The sequence below is a fragment of the Nematolebias whitei genome, chromosome 18 (assembly GCF_014905685.2).
Source record: "Nematolebias whitei isolate Nwh7 chromosome 18, NemWhi1, whole genome shotgun sequence".
Lineage (NCBI taxonomy): Eukaryota > Metazoa > Chordata > Actinopteri > Cyprinodontiformes > Rivulidae > Nematolebias > Nematolebias whitei.
The window spans coordinates 18827656-18838432 of record NC_056515.1 but is presented as its reverse complement, the minus strand read 5'-3'; the positions used below and the strand labels follow the sequence as shown (position 1 = coordinate 18838432).

General features: G+C 39.5%; 1 protein-coding gene across 3 annotated transcripts in view; it reads right to left on the bottom strand.

The window, feature by feature from the left end:
* Positions 1-262: 262 nt before the first annotated feature.
* ppp3ccb (protein phosphatase 3, catalytic subunit, gamma isozyme, b) overlaps positions 263-10777 on the bottom strand; it is a 59699-nt gene continuing 49184 nt past the window's right edge. Inside the window, exons 11-14 of one of the 3 annotated variants that reach the window (XM_037692137.1) lie at positions 10309-10393; positions 7975-8072; positions 5732-5758; positions 263-3007 (exon numbers count right to left, since the gene is read on the bottom strand). In XM_037692137.1, the coding sequence (XP_037548065.1) occupies positions 2823-3007; positions 5732-5758; positions 7975-8072; positions 10309-10393 (395 nt within the window). In that variant the 3' untranslated portion in view covers positions 263-2822. The remainder of the gene's footprint in view (positions 3008-5731; positions 5759-7974; positions 8073-10308; positions 10394-10777) is intronic. The other 2 variants (XM_037692138.1, XM_037692139.1) reach the window with 2 other exon arrangements.

Below are 10777 nucleotides of genomic sequence, written 5' to 3'. Positions count from 1 at the left end.
CCACTTCTTGAGGTTTATTGCTGCCAGCAAATTCAGATCTAGCTTTTTAAATATAATTTTCTTTCATATATACATTTTCTTTTATCGTCGTCTATTGTTGTCATCACTCTTTGTTAAAGTCGGGTGTCTCTTGTAAAGGAGTCCTTGAGGTTCAATGAGACTAACCTGAATAAATAAAGGATGAATGAATAAAAAAAAGGTACAATGTCTTAGTTTAAACATTTTATTATGTTTACCGTGTTCCATTATGAATAATATGGGTTCTTCAGATTTGAAAATTGTAGCATTTTGGTTTTATTTCCATTTGACAAACTATCAAACATTAGTGGAACCGGGTTGTAGCACACAAGCGATTTGAACATGACCTTTTTACAAAACCCCATTTCAAAATACCCCTTTAACTTTTCTTTGTTCCCTGCCTCTTCACCTTCATGTTCCCACCTCCACCTCCTCTGCATCCCTCTGAGAAGTCTGCCTTTCATCCCGTTTGAACCCCTCCCTGGATGTGATCTCTGCACCGGACGCAGGAATTAAAAAAAAAAAAGGCGCAGATCTCGTCGGACAGACGCGTGGAAGCGGGGGAGGAAACTTTTACACCTCGTCTCATTAGTCTCCGTCATAAAAGCTGATGTTTCCAGCTGCTGCGGGAGCACTCATTCTTGTTGTTACAGCTGTGCTGCATTCAAACTCCCCTGCTGCTGCTGGAGTTTTTACTGTCGTGACCTTCAGCCTCGCTGCTCTTCATCAGGAGTGAGCCGCAGGCTGCGATGTGGAGGGTCCGTGTTGCTAAGAGACGTGGGGGTCTCCAGGTAGCAGCTCCCACGCACGCCTCCGACAGGCGGCCGCTCGGCGTCCTTGAGCGCCGAGAGCACGATTCAGACAGACCGACACCAGCTGCAGCTTTCTTTTTCCGTTTTCCTTGGTTTTTATTTACTCTTTTATTTGAATGGAGTGAAACGTCTACAGAAATGAGAGGCCTCACAGTTTATGAAGTCGAGAGAAAAAAAAAAAGACTCATCTGTAAAGAAAAACAAACGGTTTCTGTACATTCTGTGAGATATGCTCTGAGAAACGAGGCCTGAAGCACTCCAGACGTCCTCCAGCCAACATAAAGCGTCACATGATCAGCTCCAACTCACCCAGGTGCTCATCCCCCCCAGAAACACACCTGAAGCCCAGGAATACACCCCACTCTGCTTTATATGGTTATTTACTGTGTTTTTAATTTAAAGGATTATTCCACTTTATTAAAACTTGTTTCTTGGTTTTATCAGAAACGGAGCCACGGATTCATCAACGTTGTTGATTTTATTTCATCCTGGAACAGAAGCAGCTAGATCATTATTTTTTAAAACTATTTTAATATATATTTTTTTTTAGCGTACTGAAGAATTCTGAAGTTTTCCTAAAGTTTTTCAATTTAACCACCTTCTCCTGTTCTTAATTTTTATTTTCTCAGAATAATGAGTTAAAAAAATTGACAATGTTCTTGATCTCACTGACCTCTTATCAAAAATTTCAAACATTTGGACGTTTCATTCTGTTGATTTTATTAACGGTCGCCGTTCTCAAACATCAGAATGCTTTAATATTTTGTAGTTTAATTTGAAAGTTTATTATATTTAAAAAAAAAATCAGATCGATGAATGCAGAGTTCTCAAACTTTATTACCGTTAGATGACATTTTATTTAAAATATTCAGTGTTTTTATGTCATTACGTAAATTATGGTTTTGTACAAATTCAATTTTTTAAAATATATTTTCAAATTCTGACTATCGTATTTTTTAACATTTTCAATTAATATTCTGTTGTAATTAATACTTCAAAAGAGAATGCAACACTTTGGATAGTTTTTTTTACACAACTCTTGAGTAGTTTAAAATAATGACAGACTAACTGCCATCCAAGTCTAAACACAGTCTCTTAAAAAAGCCTTATTTTTTAACGAGCAACACTCATGTGAAGAGCAGAGGCAGCATTTTGTATCGACTGCTGGAAGACCTGAACCAACGAGGAACGATCTGACCAAGTAAGACAAAGCTCACGGGCCGGAGGGCCAAGATCCAAAAAGAAAACAGAAGATTTGTTTCTTTTTTCGACTTATGACCCTCTTCCTCTTTTGTTTCTACATACCTGTCTGTTAAATATTGTAGGGTTCGAACACACATCCTGGTGGTCTTTCCTCAGCAGAAAAAAAAACACTACAACTTCTGAACTCAACAAACCAGGATGTGGCTTTTTTACATTTTGGGTTTTTGAGTCATTGAAGCGGAATAACCTTTAAACTCTTCTGCTTAGCTCCCCCACCCCACCCAGCTATTGATAGACTATGTGTTGTTTAAAAAAAGAAAAGAAAAACGTCACTTTGAAAAGAGGGAACAGTTAAAATATACATATATAGTATAAATGTCAATACTTGCTCTGTGGAGCTCAGTCACACTATCATTGGCATAAGAAACAGATGAGAGTGAAAGTCTGTGTGTAGGTGTGTGTGTGTGTGTGGGTAAGTGTGTGTGTGTTTGTGTGTGCGCACAAAAAAAGCAACTGAATGAGCATCACTTCCGCCCCAAATGTCAAGAGAAAAAGAAGAAGACAGAACGCTGGCACACAGGTGTGGAGTACCAGCAGCCTGGAGTTCTGCTCACTTTGAGATTTTCTCTGTTCAGTCTGAAACTCGGATATTTACTCGATGATGAAATAAATAAGCGTTCGGACTGAACGGCCCCGCCCTCCGTTCTGAGGACGGGAGAGAAGGAAAGGAAGCGGGACAGGAGAAGAGGAGGGGGAGGATGGGGATGAGGGCGGCTGGGCGGGGAAGAACTAGGCCTGAGCGTTGGTGCTGTTGTTGTCTGGGGGTCCGGTGCTGGCCGGCAGGTTGTTGACGGAGGGGGGTGCCTCGTACTGCTTGCTGTCGCGGCGCGGGGGCATCCTCTCGTTGATCAGGTCCAGACCTCGGGCCTCCTCGAAGCTCTGGATTTTGTGCTGCGGGTTGAAGCCTTGAATGGCTGCGAGGAGACAGAGGTCCGTTAGAGACACGGGTCACAGGAAGTAGAACAAAATGCAGCCGGGTCAGAAAATGAGCAAGTCTGATGTGGGCGGGGTTAAGTCAGGGACTGATGGTCTCAGCTGCCTGAGATTTATTAATAAAAATTATATATTTTCATTTGGGGCTGCATAATTTATAAAAAAAATTGCCAGAGATAAAAAAAAAAAGTGCTTTTGGCCAAGAGGTGGACCCCCACTCATCTAAATCACAGTATTAGATTCAACTGTTCTTTTTTTTTTGTTTCCAAATATTTAGTCTTTTGACAAGTTCATCATGAAACTTGATAAACGTTTCTTTAAATTTTCATTATGGCGACTTTTTGAGGCAATCTTTGGACATTTAATGACAATTTGAGATTTTTCTTCATTTGTTCTTATGACTTTTTTTCCCAGATATTTGTTTATTCTCTGACCTTGCTGCACGTTTTACGATTAATATTAAAAATGACCACAGTTAAAAGTGACTGAGGAGAAAAACTTACTTTGCAACATGACAAAGACAGCATGAAAACAATGGAAAGATTTCATTAAAACACCGTTTCACAGCTACTACTGTTGCTGTTTGTATCATCAGAGCTGCAGCTAAACACTGACTGCTGCAACCTGCTGGAAATATTTAATACATATGGACTACTGACATTAGAAATATAAACGATCTCGACACTTAAGTCAAACAAACTTTTTTAAAACAATAGATTTACTCAATAATGTAGACTAGAGCTTTAAGTATGTGTAGGTCTGGTTACCAGACTGACTCTACATTCTTCCACCACCAAAACAACAGAAGCATAACTCCTAAAGAGTTTGCTTCTCAAATGGTTTAAAAAAAATAAATACTCTGATTAACGCTATCACCACATTAAGGTCTATAAATAATCCAAAATGCAGAATCAGTGCGTGAAAAAACAAAACAGCTCAATTTCTACAGTATCAGTAATAATAATTAAATGATTAATGCTTTAACTGAACACCTGTACGTGTAGTCACATCTTTAAGAGCTTACGTTTGTCAGTTTGCTGTTCTAGGGCAGAGAGGTGTGTGTTAACACCATGCCAAGAAGGAAAGGCATTAGCAATAATCACCTTGATACTGAGATGCACCGGTTCGACACAAGTATCGATACAGGAAATTACTAGATCGGGTATCGTGACAATGTGACGATCCATAAGGACTGGAGCTGATTGCTGTTTATTTTAAATATCTGCTAGTGAAGCCGTTGCTTTTTCCTCTTATTTCAGCTCCTTTATTATTTAGTTTACATTATATTTAGAATTCCTGAACCATTTCAAAGATTTGTTGAAGTTTATTTTCTCATGTTGGACCAAAGTTGTCAGCCTATTGTTTTTGTCAGTTTCAGCATCTTTATTATTATTTATTTTACAATGGATTTAATAAAGTAGTCCCTCGTTTATCGCGGGTGTTTGGGACCACGCCCACCCGCGATAAGTGAAAACCCGCAAAGTAGGGATACAGTAGTTCAAGTTCAGTAAACGTCATGACAATCACATTCATCACCTGTTACTCTCAATCTCCCTCCTTAAATAAACAGTTTAAATTTAAATACTGTAACATTTTAAATAAACAATCCATAGATTGTTTATTTAAAATGTTACAGTATTTAAATTTAAACTGTAGAGAACAGAAGTGCAGCAGGACATCAAGTGATGTCACAGCTTCAGCTCTGCAGCACGGAGCAGAAATGTAACTTCTTGATCAATTACACTGAAACAACTGAACACAGAAGTTCTAAAATAATTAAAAATAACTTTTAACACTTTTATATTTTGTGATTATGACGATTTTACGATGCGACATACTTTGATTTTTAAGTTGGAAGACAAAAGTCGATCGGTGCATCTGGACAACAACCCTTCACAAAGCTGCAGCAGGAGAAATGTGTGTGTGACAGAAGGAGATCAGCTGATCAGCTGCAGGAGGGAGCTTTCCCTTCACTTGTTGGCTGCACACATGGTGCATAATCATTTAAATAATTTATTTTAAATAAACAACCCATGGCTCATCCATCAATCAGCCGATGGTGTCATGTCCAATCTTACTTTGAAAATCCGCGATATAGCGAATCCACGATAAACGAACCGCGAAGTAGCGAGGGACTACTGTACTCATAACTGCACTGACTGATCAAATTAAAGTTGTGCTGTTTTTACATGTTTGATTTCAAGCTTGTAAAGCTATTGGTGTGTCTAAGTGTGCTGTACTGGTGCAGAGATTTCAATAAATTTGTAATTCAGTACATTTATGTCTGTTTAAAAAACAAACGCTTTAAGTTAATTCAGCAGTTTTTCCTGTATCAGATCGGTATCGAATCGGTATCGGCAGATATTAAACCCCCCAGATATCTGTATCGGAAGTGAAAAAAGTGTCTCCCTGCATCCCTAATGAATAGCAGAAAGACAAACAGCACCATATAAGTCTAGAGGTCTCAGTTAGCAGGTTAAAGTTAAAAGTTTAAGACGGGACATAAAGACTGAATGAAGTAGAATGGAGGATGAGGAGCACCAACTCTCTGTTGGCCCAGATCCAAGAGATGCTTACAGAGCAAATGTTACATCCAGTCTGCCTGTTTGTTTGTTTTAATTCTAAACAGATAAGCTTCCAGAGTCATAGACACATTGTAACACGAGGACAGACGGACATGGAGACAAATAGACAGGGTTGCATACCTCGTGCCTCTTCTGCCTCTACGGTGGCTGTGTAAGCGTGAGTAGCAGTGCCATGCCCAAAACAAAAAGAAGAACAAAACAATGGAGAAAAAGTGGTATTGTTAGAGATCAATGCATTCAGACAGTCACGTTATCACTGCAATCAGTCCTGTTAACATGGAGTCAATCATTGTACAACCCCACCACCAAATTAGAGCTCAGTTATAACAATTATCACGATCAGAGTTCATGAGAGGACAGAGGAATGACTGTCGAGTACATGCTGCCCTAAAAGGACAAAAACACCATCAGACTTACAAACGTGACAGCAGATTAGTTTGTTTTTTTACAGTTCAAGATCTTTAAAAAATATTAAACTCAGGACTTAAAAAAAAAAAACCCACCAATTTGATGAGTACATGTTCTATTGAACTCATTGACTTTGTTATGACAATCATAAATTCTTAAAATGTGAATGTAAATATGACAGCAAAGAGCGAGAGGCTTAAAACTCTGTCAGGTGATCTAATAAAACAGAAAGACGAACAGTTTGCGGCTTTATTGCCCATTTAAAAAAAAGACAATTAGACAAATACTGCCCTAATCATTACATCCATGCATCCACATATAAACAGCGTTTTAGGATGACCAACGTTTTTCAAAAACAGGTTCCAGAGGGAAAAATCTTAAAACGCCACTCGTGTTTTTGTGTAAACAGGCAAAACACAACTTTTTGAAAACTAGGATGCCATAGCTGCACCTATAGCCTAACCCATAATCACAACCCTTCTTGTGATCAGCCCCCACATGCAGGCTTTAAGACCCAGCCTTGTTTCCTGTTTTTAGTGTTTTATTATGGAGGTGTTAGAGGGCCACCTAAAGGCTTGGCAGAGTTACTACAACTCTTTGGATCAAATCCAGTGTTTCCAGGGCGGCTGTGGCTGAGTGGTTAGAGCAGTTGTCCTCTAATGCAAGAGTTGGGGGTTCGATTCCATCAGCAGTCACATGCCGAAGTGTCCCTGGGCAAGACACTGAACCCCTCATCGCCTCCAATGTTTGTCCCATCAGTGTATGAATGTGATAAAGCACTGATTATTCTTTGTACAGATATAGTGGAGTGCATGAATGGGTAAATGATGGAACAGATTATGTTGAAAAGAGCTTTGAGGATCTTGATAAGATAGAAAGGTGCTATGTAAGTACAGTCCATTTACCATTTCAGTGTAGATGTTGAGAAATAGTGCCAAGTTTACAGAGATTTTTTTAGAAACAACAAAAGTTTTGGGAAAAACTGTGTTTCTGTGTGGACAAGGTCATTTATCTTGACCCTGTCAGATCACGTGTGATGGGGTGCATCAAAATGTGAACAGACTGCATCGATAACTGCAGAGCTCGAATTCTTGTCTCTTGAAATTCAATCTCATGATATATTGGAAGAAAATCTAGAAATTTAGTTCTAAAATTTGTGTATTTAAAATTGCTCACTTTATTTTTTTTAATTACTAATGACTGAGTTGTGCTTTTAATTTCCATTTAATCCCAGTTTGACATTATGAACCTAATGATTATTACAAACTTTATATAAAAAATGCCCCAGGCAACGAGTCATAAGAAAAGAACCATATAAAACAATCATAGAAAAATAAAGTCTGTTGCTGTACAGCCAAACAAATGATTTTAAAAAGAACTACAAAAAATAAAACTATAAAAAATACCGACTACACAAAACCATATACTGCATGGTAGGTTACACTAGCTGTGTACTTGTGTGGGGTGGGTGGCCAGGTTCAGTGCGTGGGTCACAGCTTTCATCACAATCAGAAAAATACTTTTTAGCAGTAAATTATTTTTTTTCTGCTTAAAATCCCAGATAACCAACTTCTAACACTCTGTGATAAGAACTCTCCTGATGTTTTTATGTGCAAAGCAAAAGTTTGAAGGGTTTTAACACTGACAGAATGACCCCCCCCCCCCACACACACACACACACCTTTTATTTCACAGCACACAGACAAGCCTACACCCACTCTGTGGTTTCTGTCTTTCTAGGGCAGCATGATGGGACTCTGAACAGTCCTCGACTAGCTGACACTTACACTTGTGTGTGTGTGTTTGTGTGTGTGTTGTGGTTTTGGTGAGGGAAGGGGGGCGGTTCGTCAGCAGTTAGTCTTTGGCTGTGAGTGCAGGCACGGGGAGGGGGCAGTTAGTGTTAGCTGGACGCTCAGGTTAGTGCGTGTTGGGATGCTCGGCTGCGCCACACTCACCCGTCTGAAGGGTCCGTCGACCGCCAGACAAAACTCCCAGAGGAAGCGTTCCTGTCGGGGTGAGCCCCTTCAGCTGCAGCACGCTCTCGTTCTCCTCTCTGACCACACAAAGGGACACACATCTCAGAGACGTGGCAAGAACTATAGCTGTAAAAACATATGCTTCTTTGATTTACAGACTAGTGACGTTAAACCCAAGACCAATAAAAATTTAAACACGCTGGTTGTTGGTGTTCGATGGAAAATGCCGATTCGTAAAGGCACCGTTAGATTGTCAGGTAGGAATTTAGGAATTTACAGGAGAGTTTTGAACGCGTCATGAGACGGAAAAGAAATGAAAACCATTAATAAAGTTAAAATCTTTACTAAGTTCATCAGCATAAATTAGTCAGCAGGGGGCAGTATAGAGTAAGATTACAGCTGCACTAATCAGGCAGTGGTTTTTAATGTGACTCGAGCCTTTCAAACATTTAGTTTTTACATAGCTACGGTTTAACCATGTTTCCTAATAAATATGTAAAGTAACTATTTAAGTGTCATGTACTCCTGGGACACAGGTGGAGCATAAATATCTGCAGAGGAGAAAAAAACAAGGCTTCAGATCAATGCAAGGGTGGCACGGTGGAGCAGTTGGTGGAGCTGCCGCCTCTCAACAAGTAGGTCGCCGGATCGAATCCCGGCCGAAACCTTTCTGGGTGAAAAGGCAGAACAGCCATTCCAGCTTTGTGGAAAAGTTTTCAACATTTACCTGCAGATAGTTTTTTGGACAGCCTCAGTATGGCGAGAGTTGGTCTGATGAGCTAAAGGCTAGTCCAAACACAGCTAAGACCAAAGTGCATTTATGTTGTTTTTAAATTTTGTACAGCAGTTCAAGAAAATGCCATTATATAAAATTTTACACTGCAGACAAATGTGCAATTCAGTTATTTCTGCAGAAATGTTGTAAAACTTGCCGTTAGAATTGCTGCACCAGAAGTGCTACTGCTAGCTGCTGCTGCCTTTATTTGCACTTACAAATCCTCATAGAACTCTGTAAATAGCAGTGATGTGAAAGTTTGTTAAATATGGTTTGTATGAACCACAATAAAACTTTGAAGATCTGCCACAATCTGCTTTGACCTTTGACCTGTCAAACGTAACCTTTATTTTGTCAAAGTGAGGTCGATCAACGAGTTATCTGCAACAGGTAAGATAATTGTCCATAACTTTTCTACAGAAATCCCTGTCAAAATGGCTAATATATATTAAAATCTCTTGATTCGTGGCCATGTTGTGTCTACAAACATAACATCTGGGACATCAGTGCAAATAGGCTGAAAATGTAAAGCAACAACTAAAACCACAGACACACATTAAAATACACAGTGACTCTGTAGACCTCTGTACTTCACGTTTATGTTTCCTCAAATCATTCGAGCAGTTTTATCCAAATAAAGACAAAAAAAAAGACCAGTGTTCCTATTTCTGTTATTTTGTGTTTGCCAGTTTAGTCACTGAGCATTATATATTTTTCATTTATCCTTTATTTATCCAGGTAGTCTCATTGAGCCACGAGAACCCATTTTCAAGAGAGACCTGTTTAGGAGCAGATGGGGGTTAAGGACCTCGCTCATGGGTCCAAGGTGGGGCGAATGAAGATGGGGCAAGTGTGGGTGCTTCACCTACCCCACCCACAATTTTGATGTTGTCGGGGCGTGAACCGGCGATCTTTGGATCACAGGCCCACCTCTCTAACCTCTGCGCCACCACTCCCCCTTATTATGACCTTTAACACGGTTTACTCTGGAACAAGCACTATTTATCATTTGAAAACATCGCAGATATTTGCAGATATAACCAATAAACTAAGAATGTTTGTATATTTTTTATGATTAGATGACGCACATGGGTGTGCTTGTGGCGGTTATGTGATTTTGTGTATTTTTTCCCACAGTTCTTAAGATGTGTGGGTGTTGTTTGTGTTAAAATTCTTAATTTCATGAAACTATAAAAATACAAAAGTTATGTTCTTACATAACATAAAAACAAGTGTTTAAGTGTTTAAAACAAGTTAACAGTACCAAGTGTTGGATTTTTTTCCTGCTTTCGTCCAGCAGCAGCTGCTGCACTGATGGTACTTAATTCAACAACAATAATGTGCATGTGATGATTTCTGGGTCTCGTTTCAGAAGAGGAATGACACACTTTGTGGGATTAAAAGAGGACAGAAGTAAATCAAGAAAAAGTCATTAGCGCCACACTAAAGTGGAGCAAAGGTCTGAAAAAAAATTCTACTTTTGATCTAATAACCTAATTTTCTAATTCAATCCTAGAGTCTGATACATCAAAACACACCTGAGCACAGAGAAGACACGGGCCATCTTTCCAATCGCCCGGATCTTATTTCTGATCACCTCCTTCCTGGCAGCTGGAGCTCCACCTGCAGAGCAAAGAGACGAGACGAACTGTGAGTTACACAAATAATGAATATCAGTGTCTCCTCTGGTGTCGAAAGGTTAAAGCCTGTTAATCTGACAGACGTTAAAGGTGATGGCAGGTAGAGCTCATCAACTAAGATTCATTTGTCTCGTCTTTTTAGAGCAGTGGTTCTCAAACTGGGACCCCCCGGGGGTCCTCGAGCTGGTACTTGGGAGCCCGCAAAATAAATAAATAAATAGAAGTGAAATATTTTATATGTAAAAATAAGCATGTAGACATTTAATAAGTTAAAAAACAGTAGTCATTTGTTTATCGCGCGGGGATCCGTACCCTGAAGACCCGTGATAATTGAAAAACCGTGACGTAGTAGTACAAGTAGTAGTAG